We start from the raw sequence: 23967 nt of genomic DNA on the forward strand, positions 1-23967 counted from the left end.
TATTGTTTTTAGAAAATGAACGTGAAAACTAATACAAACCTGTTTTTTAAATCTTCGCCTTTTCCTCGTAAACCATGTCATTGGGTAAGTGGTCCCTGTTACAGCGCTGTCGACCCACGGTCCACTTACAGCAATGTCGAAACTTGGAAAGTGATCGTGGTCAGCGGGCATATCGAAAGGCTTTGCAAGAAGCAAAAATTAAAAAAAGTTTAGAGGGAGCTGATGTGAGTTTGCTCTAACTGTCCCATGATTCAATAGTAATGTTCCCAATTTATCTTTATTCTTGTCAGGCAAAAAACTTTCTTGACCAACAAGGTCGCACTTTCAATTATGTGGAACATCCATACACTGGATCTACTGTATTAGGCGACAAAAAAGGTGTGTATATTTCATTAAGACCTATTAGCCATGATAAAAAAGCAGCGTTCAGATGTTCTTTTGTCGGATAATATTTGTATTGGCGGACACACACAAACAATATGTTACAAACACACAAATCAAACAATCCATCCGTGTGTCATCACCTTTTCATTGTGAAACAGATGTCACAATTCCACTTCCCCGGTCATACAGTCCTGACTTCGTGGAGAGTCACTGGTATGAGTGGTGGGAGAAGATGGGGTTTCTTTCCTCTGATCCACAACCAAAGCCTGAAGGAAAGAAGTTTAGCATGGTCCTACCCCCACCGAATGTCACTGGTGAACTGCATCTGGGACATGCTTTTACAGCCACAATCCAGGATGCTATAGTCCGATGGTAATTTTAAACGTTTGTTCTTCTTTTGCGATTGAAAAAAATGTATACTAGTTTGCTTGTCTAATGTTTAAACTTCCAAAATGCCAGAATAAACTATGTATGTAGGGTTGCCTGTTGGTGCTTATTTTTAAAAGCAATGTTATAGAAATTTGCTTATTTCCAAGAAACAGGCTTATTTTTTATTAGTGTGGTTAGTTTTTTTGTATTTAAATATGTTTACTTGCATCAAATTTGCATGGGACACTGTTGTAAACAAACAAATTGTGTCTCATCATCCTGGCATAATTATTAATAACCTTAATACAATTTAATAGAATGGAAATAAGTCACACTTTTTTATCCACTCGATCTAAAAAAGGCAGCATGTTTATTTTTTTGTTCTAGGCTGATTGTAACCTTGAACATACGAGTTACATGTAAAACAGGTTATCTGAATATGTATACCCACATTACACCCAATTGCGCTTCAGGAACAAGATGGAAGGCAACGATGTGACTTGGGTGCCGGGGACAGACCACGCTGGCATCGCAACCCAAGTAATTGTTGAGCGGCAAATAGCTCTTGCCACTGGAGAAACAAGATACGACATTGGAAGAGCTAAATTCATAGAAGCTGCTTGGAAATGGAAAAACAGGTGTTCGCTTGTTTACCAAGAACTATGGCAATTCTTTAAAAAGTTCGAAAACCCGGTAAAACGTATATATATAAATTATTTCACTGCCTGCTGGCACATAGACTCAGACATTTAATTGTTAAGTATTGCTGTATGATGGACCTGAAAGTAGTAGATGTTAGTCTTTTAAACAATGAAAGTAATTTCAGTTGTAGTGTTGGTCAGGTGATTCATTAAACAGCTTGTCCAATTTTATTTGTTCAGTAAAGGAGGCAAAATCGAGAAACAGCTAAGAAGAATGGGTTCCATGCTGGACTGGAAAAAAAGTGTCTTTACCATGAATCCGGACTACTCTTATGCTGTAAACGAAGCATTCATAAGGTGAAGTTGGATTAAAATTGTGTTAAACAAGGATGTCTGTTGCCTACAACCATAGAGTTTTGCACATCAACGGTGTGATGAGTAAAAAAATACTAACGTCAGAAGGTTGTTTGCACGCCATAATATACAAGTTATAGCGTCGTCCATGTTAGCAACGTTTTTGGCCGAAAAAACTGTACGAAACATGTGAGACTGCGTTTTGAGTACTAAGAAATGCACCTTCATCTTTGCTGCGGTTGCTGAAAGGAGACGATGCGAATGTGTAGTTAAATTTAGAGAAGGTCGGGGGTACGCGGCACTTCCAAACGTGGAAAATAAATTGTTACTGATGACTTTTCTTTGGATAAGAAAATCCTGAATTGACAAGTTTAAATTGAAGCTGTTCGTCTACAGATTGTTTAATGAGGGCTTGATATATCGAGACAAGAAACTGGTAAATTGGTGTGGTGCTCTGCAGACCACAATCTCCGACATTGAGGTGGACAGTAAAATAATCAACAAGCCAGAAACTCTGAAAATCGCTGGGTATGATTTTCCAGTCATGTTCGGGATGCTACACAAGTTCGCATACAAACTTGCTGGGCCAACTGGTACCTTGAACAAATGTTTTCAAAAAATTTGCATGTTTTGCAATTGTAATGGCTAATTTTTTTTTTATCTTTGGTGGTACTACGTAAGCCAACTTGCTAACAATACGAACACAGGTACATAATGCTTTGAAAAGCTGATGCATTAACCTTTCCTAAGCTGCAGGCCAAAGCAAAACTCTGCAATATCACAGTATATTTTTCTAAAACTGTTTATGATATGGTTAAACCATGGGTGTTCGGGGTATTACCTTCAGGATATCTCTTTATTTTGTAGCGTAGTAATATAGCACTCAGTGGACCATATGTTACAATTTGTAAAGAGTGTGTTTGGTGTATTACTTTGCTGGGCGAGTCTGAAGTATCGACCCCTGCCCTATGGAACCTTGGGATCAAGCACAACATAGCAAGATATGTTAACATCCCTGATTTTACATAACAGAAAGTGACAGTGAAATAGTTGTGGCAACCACGCGTCTGGAAACTATTTTTGGGGACACTGCTGTTGCTGTGCACCCAAATGACCCTCGTTATGCTCATCTGATCGGCAAAAGGTTAGAAAGGCCATTTAACCCTGATGAGACTATTCCTATAATAGCAGACGAAGCTGTGGATATGAAATTGGGAACAGGTACTACAGCAATTTTCCTATCGAACCTGAAGGTTTTATTGGATTAAAGCTTATTGTAATTGTTTGCATTATACAAAAAACAATGCTTTTTTAAAAAAATTAACTGCCAACTTAGACAATTGGGCAACCTATTTACTTCTGTGTTGTTTATTTGCTGATTGTGTACAAAATGCTAACAGGTGCTGTTAAAGTTACCCCTGCTCATGATTTCATGGACTTTGAAATTGGCAAACGCCATAACCTTCCTATGCCAAAAATTTTCACTGAACAAGGAAATATGGACCTGAGACAAGTCAAAGTAACAAATATTCCCACAAAACGAATACAAGGTGAACATCGACTTGAAGTTCGACAAAAGGTTATGATGCATTTAAATCATCTCCATTTATTCAGGTAGGAGTTTGCCGTGTCCCATTAGTTTTTATAACACATTTCTGCTTAGTGTGTCATCAGGGCAAGCTTTCGTCAAACAAATTAAATAAGACAAATACACACAATATTTGCTAACAAGTAATTAGTTCAACAATATGTTTAACCATACCAGTAAAACTTATCACTGGAAATTTTTTTTATCTGTAACCTTTTTTTGAAATTACTTTAGTTAAAGATTAATCAGTAGTCAAATAGCTTTTCTGGTTGTGTACATGTGTAATACAATCGGGTCAGTTTAATCACTGAATTCTGGGATTCCCATTAAAGTATGTGTTCTAGTCCTCATGTAAATTATGCTGACAATTTTACAGAGGGAGTAATCCACATCCTATGGTCTTGCGGCTGTGCAGTCGCTCAGGAGATGCCATTGAGCCTGCTTTGCAAGATCAGTGGTTCCTCAGGTATATTTAATACTAGCTGGCCATTAATGTGCTTGCTATATATGGGAAGAGATTTTCTATTATTTTTTCTTGTCCATATCTCACTATTAAATCTTGAAAATTGAGCATTAGAGGTCATTCACCTTCATACGTGACAGTTTCTCTTGTTTGCCAAAAACAATTCCCAGGTCTGATGACTCATGAAGGGGTCTACTATCGCTTAACAGAAAAAAATTGATTAAAGCTGCATTAAGACAGCACATAGGGGGGGAGGGGTTTGCAAAGGCTTACCGCCAAACTGCCAGTCCTAGAGGGGGGTACAAACAGCCCTGGGGGGCCCCATAAACAGTTATAATACATCTAATTCTGAATGCATTGTGCAGAGGAGGGTTAGTGACTAATCTTTGTTGCAAATGGAGGGTACTTTCTGTGATTCATTTTTTCACAAAACAAACCTACACTTTTTTTCCTTTTTTAGCCAAAATAATGTCCAACAGGGGGGCAAAATGCCCCTGGGGGAGCAGTTAAAGTAGTTATCTCGAATATAATTTTGACCAAAATTCCTAGACAAGGGTCGGCACTAACAGAAAATCAAAAATTGGGCATAATTTCTGTGATTCATTTTTTTACAAAATCCCCCTCAATATGTTGGTAGTATTTCAGCTACATGTTCAACAGCACCCCCTACCAATTTACTGCCCGACTAATGACCCTGAAAACCATAGTAAAACTGCCCCAAACTCGCTGTAAATCGCCCTGGCAACAGCCTGTCCATCTGCGCTCATTCAACCAAAAACTGTTACGCAGGAGTTCGAGAAGGGCATTTCCCAACCAAGAAACTCTTTTCCATAGAAATACAGAGATACGGCCTTAAGATGAAATTAATTGTATGTGCCATGCAATATTGTGGTAGAGATTCCCAACATGAATGTGAACGTCTTCTGCCAAGTTTTTCACTGGTTCATGAGTTTATTTTGATCACAAGAAATTTCCTTTCTGCTAAGCTCCTTTAGCTTATTTGTTGGAGTTATGGGCCCAGTAAGCACAGGGTTGTGGCCGGCAGCTTTATTTTTCATGCTGGCTGCAATGCAAGTAAACCTAATGTTCTGTGTGTCTTTAGTATTTTATTTCCAGTTTCATTTGTTTAACCTTTGATAACTTGTGAACAGTTAAACGCAGGTTAATTTCCGAGTGCATCACCATTATCCCACCCCCATAAATTTTGTTTATTTATTTTTCAGGATTAAAGACATGGCTGAAAAGGCCAGTGAAGCTATCAGTTCAGAACAAATCTATCTAAATGATCCTAAAATGTATTCCAAGCATTTGGATCAGTGGCTTAAGCAAGCTGAGGATTGGTGCATCTCCAGGCAATTGTGGTGGGGACACCGGATACCTGTTTACCACTGTTCACTCCCCAACAGGTTGTTGTTCAGAATTTTGAATGTTGTTGCATTTATTTTTAATATCACATAATTTCACGATGTTGTGCATCTTTTTTGTGAGGATAGAAATTTTCAGGCCAAACTTCAAAAACAATCATTCTTTTTTAACTTAACTTTCTAGAATAATTCAGTCTTAGCTTGATGAATACAGGTACAGGGTACAGGTGGTCATATCTGCATGGGTCATCTGTTAACATTCTGAAAATGATGCTGGTCTGATTAAATATGAGCTTTTTCTTCTGTTCCTCTTTTTGTAGTAGTAACCTATATTGAGATCTAAGCAACAATTTCAACATTCTAAGCAACTTGACATTTCTTAACTAATGGTCTGTTTATAATGTAGGTTCATTTTTTTATACCAGAACAAATTGTATCAAACTTCAACACAAATAATGTAAAAATTAGTTATGGCTTTCCTAAAACATAACTGTTAAAAACTTCTAAGTGTGCAGGTAATGGTTTGGAAATTCGTGGCTTGCAAAATTAACACCCGGTTGTGAACGGTTGCTTTATAACTTGTGTCGGGCAATTGAAGTGAATATAAGTAATGTGTCGTAGTGAAGACCGTTGGGTGGCTGCCCACACTGCAGAAGAAGCAAGAAACCAGGCAGTAGCTCTCTTCCCACAAACTTCACGTTCAAAAATTGACATAAAGCAAGACCCAGACGTCCTGGACACATGGTTTTCTTCTTCTCTGTTTCCCTTTGCTGCCCTCGGCTGGCCAAAAGTGACTGAAGACCTGAAAAGGTGAACCAGTTGCTTGCTAATGTTCGCTATTTTTGTGTGAATGAAAGGAGGTTTGGAATTACAGGTTTTATCCTTTGAATCTTATGGAAACGGGTCAGGACCTGATATGCTTTTGGGTGGCCAGGATGGTCATGCTTGGCCTTAAGTTGACTGGTCAGGTATGTCTTGTTATATTGTTGCACATTTTAAAATACAAAAAAGCAAAAAGTACTTGCTATTACATTTCCAAAATGTAACAACTTGTTTTTATTCTGAAAAAAATAATTTTTAATTTTGTGAAAATTCTGTTGCAGTCCGTTGTCTAATTACCTTCCAAATGCATTGTAGGCGTCTGTTCAGATTTGATTGCATCATTCTTTACAGGTTCCATTTGAGCAGATATTATTTCATTCAATGATCAGAGACGCATTTGGTCGGAAAATGAGCAAGTCATTGGGAAATGTGATTAACCCTATGCAAGTAATCAACGGTGCTTCGCTCGCGGTAACACTCTGCCTAAATTAAAAAATTAGTGTTACAAACCTTTACCCCTTGTCAACCTAGGAACGTTTGGATAATGTGAAAAAAATGGGTTTAACTCCAGAAGAAAATGAATTGTCAATCCGGCATGTTAAGAAAGATGTTTACAAGGATATTCCCAAGTGTGGTGCTGATTCTTTACGCATCTCTTTTTGCATGCACAACACAGCTGTACGTATGCAAGTCATTGACAAGTTATGGAGTTCAATACTGAAGCAGTTTTATTAAACTACGAGTTTAAATGTAGTTGTAAGCGCAAATTTGTCTCTTTTAATTTACTCTTTACTTTTCCTTTGTCACAGTCCCAAAGTGTCAAATACTCATTGGCAACAGCTGCACATGCACGCCAAACATGTAATAAGATATGGAATGCATTTAAACTTGTACATTCCATGACTAATCACCTTTGTAAAGCTGAAGCTGAGGTGAGAAACCAATATAACTTTTGGAAAAACATTTTTCCAACTCTTTATTTTTTTTTATACATACCTTTTTTTTTAAAAAAAAAACTAAACCTCATAGTGATAAATATCTGCCAACTAATGCAAAAGTGGGTTCACAACAAAATACAAAAGCGTGTAACTAAGTTAGTTTTAGGCAAAAATTAAATAAGTTTATGCAAGCTACAGTTGCGTTAGAAAAAACAAGAAAATACTGACAATTTGATATTTTGTGGGTTCTTTCTAAACTTAAAAAACCTTGTGGTGGTCGACAAAACAGAAAACACTGGTATCTAAAAGCCTTAACATGAAGTATAAAAAAACTTCGCAAAACACATATTTTTGTTAGTGTTGATTAATATTATAAGAAGGGAAAAGCTTATCCCATAATTTTTTCTAAAAATGCAGCTTTCACAAAAATGTTTTTTGGAGAAAAATCTGAAACTCTCAAATTTGTGTGTTTAATTGTTATAGGGTTCAAAGAAAGTTGACTTTGAGGAGATAAACCAACATATGAGTATGTACGATCACTGGGTGACATGTCATTTTGCATCCACAGTGCTCGACTGCAACAAGCATATGAAAAATCTCAACGTTCATCGAGCTTATACCACGCTAATTAATTTCGTCACAAACAAGTTTTGTGACGTATACCTGGTGAGTTTATGTGGTTGGTTCTTTAAAAGTTATAAATTATTCCATAGATTAACTTTACTGAAAAAATATAAAAATATTTAGGTAAACTGCGGACAAAAAAAAACTGGTGACTGTCATGATAACTAAAAGAAGGAATTGAACATTTTAGTGAATTTGGTATCCTCGTCATCCATTTACTGGCCTAATATTGTATATTCTGTTGGAAGTTTTTTTTTACTTTTACCCCAAATCAGTATGTAATCTTTGCCTTCAAAAACCCTAGATTTGTTTCTTGATTTCAGGAGACCTGCAAATCTGCATTAAGTCATCTTGGCACAGATCAGATGTACCAAATGGGTAAAACACGTCAAGAAATTGCAACCCAAGTTACCTCAGTAAGAGTTATGGAGGCTATTCTTCGACTGTTGGCCCCATTCGCTCCATTTCTGTCGGAGGAATTGTGGCAAAGAATGGAAAAAGGAATTTTGAACCAACAACAATTTGTTAGCATCTGTGTTGCTCCGTACCCAACCTGTGAAGATGTAAGTGCAGGGCTACCATATCATCCTTATTTGTCCTAAAATAGTTGCTTGGATGTGTCCTTTTTTGACACTTGGTATCCTTATTTTTAGACATTTTCAAGTTGTTTTAGCTGTGGCATCCTTATTTTAAAGACTTTTTTGATCTAATAATGTTCAACGCAGGCCTTTCTGTTTTTGCCAACATGATTTGTTTAAAATACTACAATGCATACTCCAAATTGTTTGACATACTTACATGCACTAATTTTTGTCATCACTGGACAGCTATCCCTTTCATTCGATTCCGAAGCAGTGGTAAGGGCAGATGCGATTATCGATGCCGCCAACCAAGTTTCAAAGCTCGTCGGTCAATTCCAAGCTCTCAAAAATCAAGCCATCATCTTAATGGTTTGCAGCGATGCCGACGAACACACTTTGCTCCGAGGCAACCAGCGCATTTTGGGGAAGTTAGCGGGGGTATTGAATCTAACTGTTTGCAAAAGGGACGAGATCGACCGCTATAAAGAAGATAGTTACGGTCAATTGGATCCCGACAGGAGCATCAATTTAATATTATATCCCAAGGTGATTGTAGTATTTTGTAGGGATGTGCTGAACCGAATCCAAATAGCGAAACCTCATTCAATGTATTTAACTCCAATTTTAACAACAATGCTTGGATTATTGTCGTTTATGACCGCTGCAGAGAAAATACAAACCGTTATTTGCAGTGTGATTCTAGTGAACTTTACGTCCTATGCAAAAAACTAATGACGTCAAAACATATTTGGATTCGTGAATCTTATCTGTTTTTCGGCATATCCCTAGTCTTTTTTGTCAAGCAAACGAAACGTACTTAGTTTGAATAGGCGTATAGTGGTGATCAACTTAACAGAAATGAAAAATTCCTGACAGAATCCGGGTTTTGTTGATGCTGTCAAAACGAAGAGTGAGTCTATTTTAACAACCGTAGAGTCAGTCGGAAAGATACTTGACAAACTTCAAAACATCCAGAACCGCAAACCGCAACATGAAAAAAAGGTTGGCATGATCTAAAAGTTACCTAAAAATAAAACTTGACTCCTAATTAATCATCCGACAGCTGTAACGTGATTAACGTAGACCTCAATTATATCAACGCATTTAACGAAGGTAAATTCATTGATAGCAGTCATTTCGCTTGAATCTCATCAACTAGTTTTAACGCAATAAGGGTTTGTTATTCGTGGCAAAGGATTTAAAAACCGTCTAGCACGTTTCTTAGTAAAAAAAAACGCGTGTCAGCGTGCATACCCTGTAGCTTTTAATGTCCACTGTGAATTTTTCTGCACGACCCACGTGGGGTAATTGGCAATTGCGTGTCTTCACCCCGACACATCCAGTCGTGAAAACAAGATAATGTTTTTTTCTTCTACTTTACTTGCGGCCGTTCAACCCACAAGCATTTTGGAGAATTTTAATGGCTTACCCGATTTACGATGCTCTTTCTCAGATTTTGAACTTGGAAAAAGAAATCAAGGGCCATGAAGTTTTGTTACAACAATTGGAGAAGACCTCGTAAATCTATCAGTCGCTTTGGAAAATATGCGTTCCCGCTGTGTTCATTTCAGTGTATCTGAATCGTATTTTAATGCACTGCGTTGCTTTGAAATGGAAAAATATAAAAATCAAGTCATGTTTTGTTTAACACCAAGCACGCGGAGAATGGATATGCCCCAGTAACGCCATGTAAAATGCGACTTGGTACCCTATTTCTTACCTGCAGTAACCGCATTCCGTTCTGACTTATATATATGAGACTGCTTTTAGACAACGAAATACAAATAAAATTCAGTGGCGCGAGATTTAATGCTGTGTATAGCTAAAAGTTCGTTAGATATGTTAGGTTGCCTACTCCGATCCGGATCAAGTGATAACCGATCGACCTTGACTGTGCAGCCTCGGCTATAAACCTTTGGACTTCCCCAGCAAACCGTTGTAACCGAATAAACAGTTTATTATCGGGCTATGGGAATAAATCCCAAGCCGGCGAATAGCTTGTAGAGTCTCAGTAATAATAGCAGTGTAACAGTAATACGATAAAACAAGCAGGATCGAATGGAATCAAATCGAATGAATTTACCAGTCTAAACTGGGCTTTTTAAAGCTCTCCATACTGAGAGCTGATTGGTCAATAATGTCACGTGATATCATGAGGCGCTTGAAGTTATATAATACAAGAACGTAGGTGTGATGTGACATAAGCATAGGAGAACATTTTATGTGGTAAACAGGATGTTGAATGAATCACTTTACTCCAGAATATACGATGGCTAAATCATTTGGGTCACATTATAGGATTATGCAGTACATGTGCAAAGCTGTGCGCAAAACATTACGCAATTCAAGCACTGGTTTCTGTGACGTATGTTACACACTAGAGAAGATTAGGCTAACGGACAAAGCAGTAAGAAAAGATGTGCTGGATTTGGACCAATGGTAGATTAGAAAGAAAAAAATATATATTAAAGGGTAGCAGTTGGTTTGTCGAAAAGTGTAGACGGAATTGCATCACCGCGAACCCAACATCAAACCTGTCAAGAAAGTCCCGGTGGGACAACATGCTGCCTGCAGATCCTGTCAGAACAAAACCGGGATCTGTACTGGTCGATAAGACCAAAAACCATGATCTAAGAGATCACGTAGTGATCTGTTGGACCGAAAGCCATGATCTGTTTATTTGTGGAAAAAGTCGCAAATTATATAGGGATACATCAAAGACGAGGCAGAAACAAAGAGATAATTGTTACGATTACGCGACAAAGGAGACTTAGAAGAAGTAGCGCAAGTTGAAAGACGTAAAGCAAGCGAGATTACTAGCGATGGCGTCAGAAAGTCTGGATGTAAATGAAAGAGTGTAGAAAGCGGTTTTAAAAAAAATCAAGTTTAAACAAAACATTGAGAATGACCAGCCGGATTCCCTACAATATCATACCTGAAAGTTAGTAGAGCATCAAAAAAGATACGCCTATTTGGTTTCGATCAATAAATGTACCAAAATGGTAATATAATTATAACATATTCGTGTGATGGGCCTAAGTTAACAGAGGTAGTCATGCCTTGTTGAACGCATTTGCCTGATAACGTTGTTTTTTCGTAATTTCTACATGCTTTGTTATCGTGGTTGCCACGATTTAGTGGCACTTATGCTTCCTTGACGTTAAAATATGTGTGCATACTACAAAAGATTTTTTAAACTTTTTCTTTAAGAGGGATGTAAAAATAGGACCTCTGGCGACACCAAGGAAGCAATTGAGGGAGAGTCCCCAAAACCACTGTTATGTTATGTATGTAAAGCAAACTTCACAGTAAGGGTTTGGTTGAGTTTTGATAATGGATGTAGAACTCGAAACGAGCCAGGGGACTTCCTCCAGTAGGAGCCAGGAACAATTTTTAATTCTGGCAAAATCAGCGCACGGAGCAGCGCTACGAAAACTGATCGAACAGGAATTGGAAGCGCCTGATATCTATGTCTTCGGCGAACTGCTCGAGCTTACGTGTGTACAAGAAGTAAGTTACTACTTACTACAAACTGTCTTTAAAAAGAGACAAATCGTTTGTCCTACAGTTCTTTCTCAACAAAATTATGGGTTCACAGTAATTCTGCAATGTATGCTGTTGTTGTCCAACTTAAAAAATGCTTGAAATTTGCACAGGAGTTTTTTGTTAGAAAAATGTGTGCAGAGGGTTTAATATTATTTTCAATCTGAGCCTTTTTTACAGAAATGTCCTTGCATTACTCAGTAACAATGTTAATACAATCTGTTTGCAGCTTTGCAATGATCCAGAAGGTGCGAAATACCTAAAGCTCTTAAACATTTTTGCTTATGGAACTTACAAGGATTACGTCCAGCAAACTGCCCATGTCCCTTTGATGTCTCCCGCCATGGCGAAAAAGCTAAGACAACTCACTGTTGTTAGCTTGGCAGCAAAATCAAAGGTATATACAATTGTAACAGATCAATATGCAATAAAATTTCAGAAATATGTCACTAGATCAGGCAGGAATTCAATGAACTTACAGAATATTAAATGAGATTACTTACAGTTCTGTCGTTGCTAGTTAAGTGGTGCAGTGCTTTGTTAAATTATAATGGTCTACCGCTCTCTTCAGTATATTCCATATGAAACTTTGTTGATGGAAGTTAATCTTAGCAACGTTCGTGAGTTGGAGGATCTGCTCATCTCAGCCATTTACAGCAGCATCATACGAGGAAAATTAGACCAACAGAATTCCAGGTTTGCATTCGAATCACACCTTCTAGCATGTCCAATATATTTTGCTTTGACGTCACCGTTTCTAGATTGGAAGTAGACTGGACAATTGGGAGGGACTTGACTCCCGAGGACATGGATTACATAACTGACACCTTGACTTCATGGTCAGTTTAATTCCCAGACAAAAGTATCAACTGCGATGTCAGCCTAAGTGAATGAACCTTTTTTTAGGTGCTCCCGCTGCGAAACGATGGTGGGAACAATAGGCACCCAAATCATTGGTGCAGACACGTTTCTCAATGAAGATGCAGCAAGAAAAGCTCAGATAACCACAGAGGTAAAAAACTGTTTTGTTCTCTTTACCTGAATAACCCAGTGAAAATGTTAATTTTCTGGATTCCATTTTCACCTTTGTTTGTTGTGACAGGTGGAGAATATAATGAGCACGATAAAAAAAGCCAGTGGACAAGAGCTTGAAATTTCCATGTCTGACTCAAGGCTCGCACAACACCCACCACCCTCATGTGGCATAGAAATAAAACCAAAGAAGTCGAAAGTGAAAGGGTAAAAGCTAAATAAAGAATTTAATAGGCCACATTATCCCCAAAAAATATTTTTAAAACTTAATTTATCTGCAGACTCCGGGGCAGTGGAATGAAGCTTTGGTCATCCAAAAACTGAAGCGCGGAGAGACACGGGTTGCAATTGTATTTATTTGTTGCAGTACACTCGCAACGAGGATTTATACGAGCAAATGCATTGACAAGCATTTTATCCACAGTTCTTTTTTTAAGTATTGCAACTATATTTAACCACATCGGTAGCATGCACCTGGGAAAAAGCCAACACCATGACAAAAACCTATGGAAAATTTTCTACCAACGTGCGCATAAATAAAAGAAGTTAAAAAATCAGTTTGGTTACAACACAAGCTGCTATAGTTGAACCCCCATAACGCAGTGTGAACCGACCAAGTTCCTTGAGTACAGCGTATTCTTCCAAGCAAACACCTCTAGTAGTCTCAACTTCAACGAGTGCATTTTGTCCCTTGAAATTATATCATGGTTAAAGAAAGTTCAAAAAAATTGTGGTTTGCTATAATTACCTTGGTAATAAATTTTGGCTTTTTGGCCACCACCTCTCCTGTGCTTTTGTGTAGCTGGCTGAGCAATCGGCGAATCACTGCAGGCTCTGAAACAGCCTTGTAATGCAGCTCAACAGGAAAGCCCCTGGTTATGGGAACTTCAGTGTTGAAGATTATAATTCTGGAAAAACAGAGGAAATTGCATTAATTATTTTGGGACTCTAACATCAAGCTGGTCTTAAAATAACCATATCAGGTTTCTCCTCTAACTAAGCAACACAAATAATTTGGAATTCAAATAAACCAACACTTCACCAAAAACAAACTCATATTTTGCATTGAGGTCACATTTATGTCCCGATTGAGTTTAACATTTACATAAAAAATGAAAACTCAATTCAAAGAAGATATTAATGGTGCAAAAAAAAACCTTTAACTGACCTGGCTTGAAGCCTAGTTACAGCTCTTATTGGACGCTCTATGTCGCAAATTACACTTCCAACAGAGATTTTCATGATATCCACACCGTTGAGTACCAGTGTTGTGTGTTCACCGGCCAACGCAAATTCAAGTTTCTCTGATTCCTGACTGCTTTCTACACTTTTTATAATACCTTTTTCGCCAGCAGGCATTACAATCACCTGAATTAGAATTTAACTGCGTTGGAAATTGTTTTTCCAATTTGAAATACCAGACATACAGATCATAATACATACCTTTGTGTTTGGACAAACTCCACCGGACTCTATTTTTCCGCTTAAAGAAATCCCACTACCCTGACCACGGAAAACGTCGCTCACACAAAACCGAAATGCAAAGTCAATGGGCCTCTGTGGTGGCGAAAACGTATCAATAACCTGAAATAAACAATTGAACATGATCTGTAAAAAGCTGTTATGTTTGTCCCAGCTTTTCATAAAAGTAGAGTACTTTTACTTTGTTATAAATGATTAACCTTGGCGGTGACAGTAAAAAAATCTTGAGTTGGTTTACCTGCAGTAAACTAGGTCCTTTATACCATGAAGTGAGTGCTGGTTGCTTGGCAACTGTGACAAGGTTTTCCCCTTGCAAGCCACTCACAGGGACAAAGGTCACATCAGATTCCTTAAAGCCAGCTTGTTTTAGAAACTGCTTTAACTTTGTGACGATTTCATCAAATCTGCATAAACAGTTCATTTAAAAACAGCCTTTCAAAACAATCATGTGATTTAGGTGTAGGCCTTTGAAATTTAACCATGAAAAAGGTTTCAAAACATAACGGGCAATTAGCGTGCTGAAAAATGTCCAATACAGTGTAGGAGTGTTAGTATGGGCTTATTGCTTTAACGGCCAATGAAAATTTTTTATGTACCTCTTTTCATCCCAGTCCACTGTGTCTAGTTTGTTGATGGCTACTGCAAGTTGCCCTACTCCTAATGAGCGAATGAGAAGTGCATGTTCCCTAGTTTGACCACCGACACCAAATCCTGCCTCAAACTCTCCTGTACTTGCCCCAACCACCAGCACAGCAACATCTGCCTGAGAAGCCCCTGTTGAGCATAGAAATGTACATACTTGTAAATTCAATCCTTGTTTTTGTTACAAATTGTGGCAATTGCAAGCATGTGGAAAACAATTATAAAAGCAATGTTAGCTGCTCATTTTTATGCATACAGCTTTTTCCCATATATTAGCTTTAACAAATAAATACTCAACTATTAAAATCCAAACATTAAATAGAAAACATGCAAAAATACACACCTGTAATCATATTGGGAATGAAATCTCTATGACCGGGAGCATCCATAAGTGAAATTATGTGTCTGTCGGTCTCAAATCGATTGTGTGCGATGTCCATAGTTACACCCCTTGTTCTCTCTTCACCAGTTTCATCTAAAACCCATGCATATGCAAAGGAGGCCTTCCCCATTTTTCTTGATTCCTTCATGTCAAAGAACATACAAGTATAACATGTTAGATGCATGACAAAATTGTTATCAAAACAAATCAAATCATTTTTGTTTATGTTAAGACTACAGCACATATGAATAAAAACATACAGGTTATCAAGGTATATACTGGGTACTTATACTGTTGAAAGTGCCACTTCAACAGCTGCACTGATGAGACTTACATGTTGAAACAGTGCGTGTACACACCCTGTCTGCAGCTCTCCAATAGTATGGCTTTTTTTGCAAATACTGTTGAACGTATACAATTAGGTGTTTATGTCTCACCTGTTCATATTTATGTATGAGCCGCTTTGATATGATGCCTTTCTGAAAGAGTAGGTGTCCCATCATGGTAGATTTTCCAGCATCAACGTGACCAATAACCACCATACTTAACTGGTGCTTGTTGTCCCTCTGACGCTTGGTATATTCTTCCTGAAAGTAAAACCACACTATCCAATAGTTAAGTCATACATTTTTGGCATACAATTTCAAGCTGTAAAACTTACAGTGTAAGTGTCTATGTTAAAAAAGAATCTGAAGGGCTGCAAACAGTAATGCACACTGTTTCAACCTATAAGGCCCAGTGCCACTATCACCAGCTGCAAGGATGAGACCTTATAGTCCAAAAAGTGTTCACTAACTGACTACAGCTCTAAATGATTAGTATGGTGTTTTTCTTTAACCTATAGAATCTAAAATTTCAGATCACCTGATAGTTAACAGCATTTTTGTTTGCTTTCCCTGGGGTGCTTGGTGCAGATTCAACAGTTTTTTTGCGAGTGGGAGTTAAAAGTAGATTCTTGCTTTCTTGTCCGTCAACCCGAAGCTGTTCTCTCCCTGAACTGGACTGTACCGCTTTTCGATTGTTCAGTTTTGGGGAGGAAGTCTGGCTGCTTGGTTGGGGTGTCGCTATCGTCAGTTTACCACCAGGTGTCACAAATCCAGTTTTCGCTGATTGTCGTGGGCTTGATTCTATCTTTGTGAATGTCATCCCATGGGTCTTGTCCGTCGTGTTGATAATTGTCACAGGTTTTGCTTGGACATTTCCCTTGATATAAAATAACAGCGATTATTTTTAGCCAATAACCAAGTATGCTACATTATTAAAAATCGCTATGGCAGTATGTTGTTGAAGTCTGGGTTTTAAGAACAAACGGTTCCTGCATATGGCATACTTGCAAATTTTGTTGTCTTCTTCGCGACCGATCTGCTTTCTGTGGCATAGGAATCCCTTTATCCCGAGCACCGCCTTCACGTACTGGTTCAGGAGAAGACACACCGACGTCAAAGAAATTGTTTTGTTTTGAATTTAGAAGATGGTTAATGGACCTTTCCACATCACAGTTAAACTTAATGGCTGCATTTCTGATGGCATCATCAGGATAATTGTCACCCACAACATCTCGTATGGATTCAATACACCCAGCAATGCAATCATATTTACTAGCACTATCGTCATGGGGATGGACTGGGGTTTGTGTCGGCTCATTGTTTGCTTCTTCATCTACTTCCTCGTCTAATGTATCTTCGGACGGCATGTATGAACTAAATTGAACATTTCCTCTCGACCGTGAATAAGAGTAGTGAGCCATTGTTCCTGGAGATACCCCATAATCGTCTTCATAGGATTGACCATAAATGTCAAAATCATCATCGTAATCGTAGTTTTTCACATTGCGTATGTTTCGATGTCTGGCCATTTTAATTTAAATTATAAATGTCTTATATTCTGAAATTTACTCAAGTTCCAACGTCCTTGTTTGTTGCATCACAACAGTTGTTCGACTTTTTTGACATAGTGGATTTGAATCTTGACGCCATTGTTTATAAAAGTCCTGTAAGAGCAACCAAAACATTAAAGATGCATATTATACTGCAAATTTTCTATAATACCCATGCAAGTGAAGTAACGATAAGACAGCGCAAAACAAGTTTTTTATAAACTGAAAGTCAGTCTAACACTAAGCAGGCATATAGGGCAATAAATTATACAACCTGATGCCACTTAACGGCTTAACCAAATGTCTTCCTTTATTATCATATCCTACGTAAACTTTAGGTTTATTAAAATCATGAATCGTGACATTGTGTCACGTGTTTTCATTCATGCGTGAAACACGTTGGCATCGTGCTTATTCATCCAAAACGTGTTTTGAAGGACTTTTGCAAAAGGTTTATGTTGTTTTACTACGTTTGTTTTGACGCCTGTGCAGTAATATACCCATGTTAACACGTATATGCTACTTCAATTTGTTATAATGTTGTAACTTTATTTCTTGTATAAATATCAACAAAGTATTGCTATGACAGCTAGCTAAGCAATAGCCTATATAAATTAATTTCTTATAATTTAAGATTTATTTGAAAATTGTTTCCATTAACAGGTGGTGAAAACATTATCTTTCATCACAACTTTTTGATTTTTGACTTTAAGGTCATAAAAACTACAAAGTTACAAGAAGGTTGTCGAGGAAAATGTAGTTGTCGAAAATTACGGCAATCTGCTATACCTTGAATTAATAATTGTTATATGTTACAGCAATTCTCTTTTTTGCGAAATGCCCCGTTATGAAATGTCACTGATTTTGAGGCTGTTAGACCGCCCTGAAAAAATTGTTGCAATGAAAGACATTTGCACTAACCTCATGAAAAGAGGATTTAACATTCGAAAACTGGACAGTCTTGGAGACCGTGGTCTGCCCGTCAAAATGACTAAAGACAAGGAAACCCACATGGAAGGGACATATTTTCTATTTGATGTTGACCTGAGTCTTGCAAATATGTCAGAGCAGAAAAAGTATCTGAGAGAAGATCCCAATGTTCTGAGACATACCTTCTTTCGGCATGGGCTTGTACACGAGCAAGAACGTTTTTGTGGTGGAATGAAACCTGTGAACTATGATGAAAAACTTGAAAAACTTAGCAAAGTTACTCTGAAACGAAAACCAATACCGACAATTTCAAAACTAAAACTTCATGATATTGTTTTAAAATAAAACTTTGTTTCTGTGTGGTTCTTGCGATGATTTATCATTCTGCCATTTGGTATTGTGCACACATTGTTTTGCAGAAAGTAAAGTTGTGGTGTGGAACTGTAGGGAAGCAACATGTCTGTAACTGTTGATCCATCTTTAATTGGAGTAGCTCTAAGCTTGTTTCTCGGGCTCGTTATCATTTATTATATGTTCTTGAAAAAAAGCAATTCAAGCAGTGGTAAGTTGTTGGTTACTACAATCAATCTGAAAAAAGATCTGGTTGTGAACTTTTTTACGCACATTTAAATATCCAACTGCAAAAAGGTGATGCATTTTTTAAAGACTTCATTTTTTATAGAAGACGACGATGAAGAAGAGGAGGAAGAAAGCAAGCCAGCAGGAACAAAAAAGACCAAAACTCAAGCCAAATTTAAGAAAGCCACTGTGCCAGCATTCTCACATCATCTGCTTTGTACTACCCTAAAAGTGTGTAATAAGCCAAAAGTTGCAAATTCCATGAGAAAGTTGGAAGCAAATATATTTTTTGTTAATTTATAAAGGGTCACAGTGGACAGGTTCTGGGCTTACACGCCAGCATAAATGGAAAATACCTTGCATCGTGTTCAGATGACCGTTCTGTTAGGCTGTGGAGTGTCAAGGATTTTGGTCATGGGAACAAGTGTGTGCGAGTGAATGTGGAATATGATCATGCAAAGCAAGTCCATTTCAGTCCTGACAGCAGGTATAATGAGCAAACATATTTTCCGAAAAAAGACAAATTGAATTAACTTTATATTCCCATCCAGTTTCTTGTAATTATTAGTTAAAGTTGCCATGGTACTGTAACCTTCACATTGTTTAAACACTTGATAAAATGTGTTGAAGCAAATTTTCTCATGTAAAAACGCTCCAAAAATGTCATGTGCTGTTTTACAAAAGAGCATTCATTGCTGGTTTGAGAATTGAAAACACTGTGAGGGTTTTCAAGTTGGGTAAGAAAGATGATGGTGTGACAACAACATGCACACCCATAGAGGGAGACTTTCCAAAGTACACCCAGTAAGTTGTATAAATCTGTTCCATGTCTTTGGTAACTTGTTTCTTTACCTGTAATTTATAAAAAGTAACAATGAAAATATATATCTCACAAAATCAACCTAATTAGCCATTTTACTTCTTTTGCATGGCGCAAGTTATTCTATTTCAATGAGAACTGAAGATGCTTAATAAATGAAACATATTTTCCAAAAATAAAAGCTTTATAATATTCATAATATTAATTCAAATTATAAAAAGTAACATTTGAATGTATTTTTGCCCATTCGTTTTCCTCTGATGGTAGTCGTATTATACCTGACATCTAAATGATGCTTGTGAACTTGAGTTTTGGGACAAACATTCTTGCAAGTTTTAATTTTACCTTTGTTTCGTCAACAGAGCGGACCTGATGAGCATTGGTATTGGTGTTTCAGCATCCCATGGCAGCTTCGTGATAACAGCATACAGGGACACAACTATTCATGTGAGAAACTTGAAAGGAGATATACTCCATACTGTCAACACCAATTTGGGCAACAACAATTATGCTTCTGTTTCTCCATGCGGGCGGTAAGAAAATAGTCCTTTTTTTTCAAAAAAGTAGAAAAAAACACACATTCATGTGAATTGGACACTAACAAGTATATTATTTATGCATTCTGTAAACTGAAAAAATATTTAAAAAGTCTTGCTTGTCTCTACTTTATTCAAAAGCTATTGACTGCTGATCTTTGTATACACCTTTTTAATATTCCTTTTTGTACAAAAGTTTTTTTGCTGCCTGTGGATGGACGCCAGACATTAAGGTTTGGGCAGTGGAGTTTTCAAGGAATGGTGACTACAAGGAGGTGGTACGAGCATTTGAATTAAAGGGCCACACTTCTTCTGTTTGGTCATTCGCATTTAACAATGATTCAACCAGGTGATAAGATATAATGCATATTTTCATTGCACAAAAAGTATCCCAGTTATCTTGTAAGTAATTAATAAATGTCACTTGAATGTGTAGATAAACACCCAATTATCATAAATTATAAACAACCCTGAACAGTAGAAATTTTAGCTGTTCCAAACTAGATTTAAATTAAAAATATTGCTGCTCAGATTTTGTTAATAAAATAAAAATAATGAACAAGTATTCATTTTGTTGAAAGGATGATCACAGTTTCAAAAGACGGAACTTGGAGATTTTACGACACACAGATAGAATACGACAAGAACCAGGAACCTTATTTTCTCGACTCAGGACAGTTTAATGTTTGTGGGCTTTCTCCTCAGGAGCATGAGTGTTTGGTTGCATTATCACCAGACGCAAGGGTTGCTGCTGTGGCCTGTTTAAATAACATCACTGTTTTTTCTACAAAAACAGGTACTTTGTGGTTTGATATTTTTTTGCTACTGTTACATTTACCATGCTGTCATGTTTGTATTTTTTGCTTTCTGGCCATGAGTGAACATAGGCATAGATTTTATTACACATATGTTATGCCTATCCCACAGCAAGGTTTTCAACAACAATTTTGAGAATGATAGTTTCTAACTAATGACTAATTTTTTTTTAAACTGTTGGTGTATAATTTTGTGACAGGTAATGTTGAAAACAACTTCAAAGAGGTTCACAGTGAGATCATAACCTCACTAACATTCGACATTGCTGGAAGATACATTTTGTCAGCTGGAGACAAGTTAGTATCTTACCTACTACGTGTATAATATTTATTTCTCAGTAAACTTTGCATTGTTTTTCTAAATTTGTACTTTTACAGGCATATTCGTGTTATATATAACATTCTGGGATACAAAGAAACAATTCGAGAGCTTCAGGCCAAATTGAAAAAGGAGCCAGCTGCATCAGCCACTAGGGAGAGACTTCAGAAGCAATTAGATGACGCACAAAAGAGTTTGAACAAAATTCAACAAGTTAAAAATGGAAAATAGTTGCAACACAATCTATATATATGTCTGTGGTGCCTTTAGCTGGGATGATGCAATAAGTTTTCTATCACTGCAACCCATTGGGAGTAGCAATAATACAAGAAATTCAAAATGATCATTATTTATTTCCTTTAAGCTGAAATGCATTCACATGTGGGGGTATTTCTATGCAAACCAGCAACCATTGCACAATATCACAGGAACGTACAACAAATACAACAACTTCATTGCATATGTTAGTCTGGTTCTGTGATGCATCTTTCCACCACATTTTTGATACCCGGATTCTCCATCGCTGCTGCGGTTCTCTCCTTGTCATTGATTTGTTTATTTACTGAGAGAAAATATTGTTGTATTTAGAGTAAATCCCCAAACCTACCTACACAAAACACACATTTGCTTGTGGTATACATTAGGTAACAACACAAAATGTTTAAATATTGTTAAATTTAATTATAGCATATATGGAATAGGGCAAAGCAATATTACTGTCTTCCTCTGTGTTATGCATCCCTTCGGTAATAAAAATAGAAACTTTGTGCGACGTTGGCAGTTGTCTTTCCAGTTTCACCCTTAGGCATAATCCAATCAAAGTGGCAAGGGAGCAATGCTTTATAGTTGGTCTAAGTGGGGTTCAAAGAGATTAACAGGATGGCCTCCAACCTATGGTCAAATCTTACCGATATCGGACTTGAACATTGCAGCAATTATGATCTAATTGTTGCACTGACACCCCTTCTTCATACACAACATCCAGATCCTCTAGGGTGCCAGGTTTTTCAGGGTCTTTAATTGTTCTTATAATGTCTGTGTTACAAAAGATTTTGTTTTTATGTTGGTTCCGCAAATTGGCTTTACGATGTCATCCATGCAATTCAACATCTTGTTTGCAGACAGCCTTGAAAGAGAATGAAGTGTGTATCAAATACCTACCATAGACTGTTCCAGCATAATCCTCAGTGGCAGTCATGATTAATAAATGGGAAGAGTTAGCTTTGATCGCTAATTTTACAAGCTCTAATTATCTGCACATATAATTGTCAACAGAAATTTGTTTGAGCAGCGTTAATCATGGACAACGAACAGTCGAAACACACCATTGCAACTTGCATATAACAATATGATAAACAATATCCACATGTACCAAAGGCAGAATGACCTAGAAGAACTGGTTAACAAGTAGGACAATATAAAAACAGGTCAAACCAATTATGCCAAAAACAGAGGGCAAACTAAACAAGGATGTGTGAAAAATGCAAACATACCACAGAAAGCCCAGAACGCTTCCGAAAAGAGGCATGAAAAAGTGGCCCATGTTAAGTTCGTCAACAGCCTGTTGAATTTGTTGCGAGGCACTGCTGGCCTGGTTTTGTCTCGGAGTTTCAGCAGATAAAAAACAGTGAATTACTGGTGATACATCACCACAAACGTTACATTGTTCCAACGTTTGACTTCCGTTTCGTAGAACTTGGCCTCTGTAGATGAGACGGTACCTATCTGCAGTGCTAGAGGGAAAGTTCTTTTGTCTAATGTCATTTATAGTATCTTGAGGCTTCACTTGAATTACTTTCACAGACTCGTCCATAAACTTTAGTCGAATAAACATGTGTCCCTCTTGAAGCTCCGCACCATTTTCAGAATTTTCATTTTGAGTATTTTCTTCAGTTTGATTAGGCGGCACATTGTTTAAAGATGATGTTGTGCTTGATCTTGGATTCTCATCTTCTTGGCCTCTGGGTTGGGTTTCGGAGTCAGGTGGAGCTGGAGATGCAGTTTGACTAGGTACTTGGGTTTGCTGCTGTCGTTGTTGCCGTTGTTGTTCCCTTGTGGCCATAAACTGGTCATACGAAGGGTCTGTAACTCTCGTTGACATCCATGCGATAGTTAACATAATGACAACAAATGCCGATGTAAAAAGAATAGTGACTTCATCCCCAATGCCATCTATTAGGTATGATGACATACCTGCTATAACGCTAACTGCGAGTGTGGGCTCTTTTATCGAAAATACAACTTCAACAAACAAAAGTTAAAGCAATATAAAATAAATTTTATGGCAGATGTTTTTCAAAAGAATTATATTAGCTCGTTAGCTTCTAAAACTAACGGAAATGGCCACGAACAGTATAAAAGCGAAAACTTTCCTTTGGCTTTCAGAATTCGTATACGCTTGAGTGACCACAACCAAAAATAATGGAAAAAATAAGCAAAACTTTACGACCCGGTCGATGCTGGACCGTTTTGGGTTCAATTCCTTGTCCCACCATCCCGATGAAGATTACACACCCAGCATATCTCGAAAAGCTAGATTTTACCGGAAAAACAGCAAAGAGATAATGCAAACCGATTGCTCACTCATTGTTTCTCTGTTTTCGTTTACTTTTGCATTCTTGATGAATCTGCAATTATAAAAATAGAATCAAGAAAATAGCTATAGATAGGCACTTGAAGTATCAGCTATCAACAATCTTGATTGTATGGTCGGATGTCTGAACGCGTTCCGGTTTCAAATAACGAAAACATGGTAATCCTATATCGCCTACATAGCAACTGCAAGTATATGTATATTTTCCACGTAATGCTTTTTTGGACTGTGTAACGGTTCATTCACATAATCAGCTTCTGCTGTATTGAAGCAAACGCTGGTACTAAAGA

General features: G+C 37.4%; 6 protein-coding genes across 6 annotated transcripts; 3 read left to right on the forward strand and 3 right to left on the reverse strand.

The window, feature by feature from the left end:
* The first annotated feature begins 21 nt into the window (after window positions 1–21).
* LOC145903569 (uncharacterized) lies at window positions 22–9919 on the forward strand. The gene is made up of 20 exons (XM_082991662.1): window positions 22–224; window positions 291–378; window positions 543–756; window positions 1227–1391; window positions 1635–1751; window positions 2145–2341; window positions 2781–2969; window positions 3149–3362; window positions 3713–3802; window positions 5023–5205; window positions 5785–5973; window positions 6038–6131; window positions 6337–6456; window positions 6517–6663; window positions 6795–6917; window positions 7407–7589; window positions 7871–8110; window positions 8375–8674; window positions 9005–9130; window positions 9582–9919. Exons 1-20 carry the CDS (start codon window positions 75–77, stop codon window positions 9648–9650), a joined length of 3198 nt encoding a protein of 1065 aa, XP_082847788.1. The 5' UTR covers window positions 22–74; the 3' UTR covers window positions 9651–9919.
* Window positions 9920–11371: 1452 nt separating this feature from the next.
* Window positions 11372–13126, forward strand: LOC145904062 (COP9 signalosome complex subunit 7b-like). The gene is made up of 7 exons (XM_082992287.1): window positions 11372–11638; window positions 11901–12068; window positions 12243–12367; window positions 12433–12510; window positions 12578–12683; window positions 12774–12910; window positions 12985–13126. The coding sequence occupies exons 1-7, from the start codon at window positions 11462–11464 to the stop codon at window positions 13025–13027; spliced, it is 834 nt and encodes a 277-aa protein (XP_082848413.1). The 5' UTR covers window positions 11372–11461; the 3' UTR covers window positions 13028–13126.
* A 113-nt stretch (window positions 13127–13239) lies between these two features.
* On the reverse strand, window positions 13240–17195 carry LOC145904061 (HBS1-like protein). The gene is made up of 10 exons (XM_082992286.1): window positions 16540–17195; window positions 16074–16412; window positions 15647–15796; window positions 15171–15351; window positions 14782–14959; window positions 14424–14589; window positions 14147–14287; window positions 13872–14071; window positions 13452–13611; window positions 13240–13393 (listed from the first exon to the last, which is right to left on the reverse strand). Exons 1-10 carry the CDS (start codon window positions 17062–17064, stop codon window positions 13250–13252), a joined length of 2184 nt encoding a protein of 727 aa, XP_082848412.1. The 5' UTR covers window positions 17065–17195; the 3' UTR covers window positions 13240–13249.
* Window positions 17196–18336: 1141 nt separating this feature from the next.
* LOC145903924 (transducin beta-like protein 2) lies at window positions 18337–21326 on the forward strand. Its single transcript, XM_082992114.1, has 9 exons — window positions 18337–18577; window positions 18698–18825; window positions 18900–19081; window positions 19279–19398; window positions 19777–19947; window positions 20147–20299; window positions 20532–20746; window positions 20966–21062; window positions 21144–21326. Exons 1-9 carry the CDS (start codon window positions 18472–18474, stop codon window positions 21313–21315), a joined length of 1344 nt encoding a protein of 447 aa, XP_082848240.1. The 5' UTR covers window positions 18337–18471; the 3' UTR covers window positions 21316–21326.
* A 183-nt stretch (window positions 21327–21509) lies between these two features.
* Window positions 21510–22383, reverse strand: LOC145903926 (cytosolic iron-sulfur assembly component 2A-like). Its single transcript, XM_082992117.1, has 4 exons — window positions 22246–22383; window positions 21993–22119; window positions 21802–21935; window positions 21510–21646 (listed from the first exon to the last, which is right to left on the reverse strand). The coding sequence occupies exons 1-4, from the start codon at window positions 22280–22282 to the stop codon at window positions 21549–21551; spliced, it is 396 nt and encodes a 131-aa protein (XP_082848243.1). The 5' UTR covers window positions 22283–22383; the 3' UTR covers window positions 21510–21548.
* Window positions 22384–22443: 60 nt separating this feature from the next.
* LOC145903925 (transmembrane and ubiquitin-like domain-containing protein 1) lies at window positions 22444–23470 on the reverse strand. The gene has a single exon (XM_082992115.1). The coding sequence runs from the start codon at window positions 23273–23275 to the stop codon at window positions 22472–22474; it is 804 nt and encodes a 267-aa protein (XP_082848241.1). The 5' UTR covers window positions 23276–23470; the 3' UTR covers window positions 22444–22471.
* Window positions 23471–23967: the final 497 nt, after the last annotated feature.

The sequence above is a fragment of the Ascidia mentula genome, chromosome 5 (assembly GCF_947561715.1).
Source record: "Ascidia mentula chromosome 5, kaAscMent1.1, whole genome shotgun sequence".
NCBI lineage: Eukaryota > Metazoa > Chordata > Ascidiacea > Phlebobranchia > Ascidiidae > Ascidia > Ascidia mentula.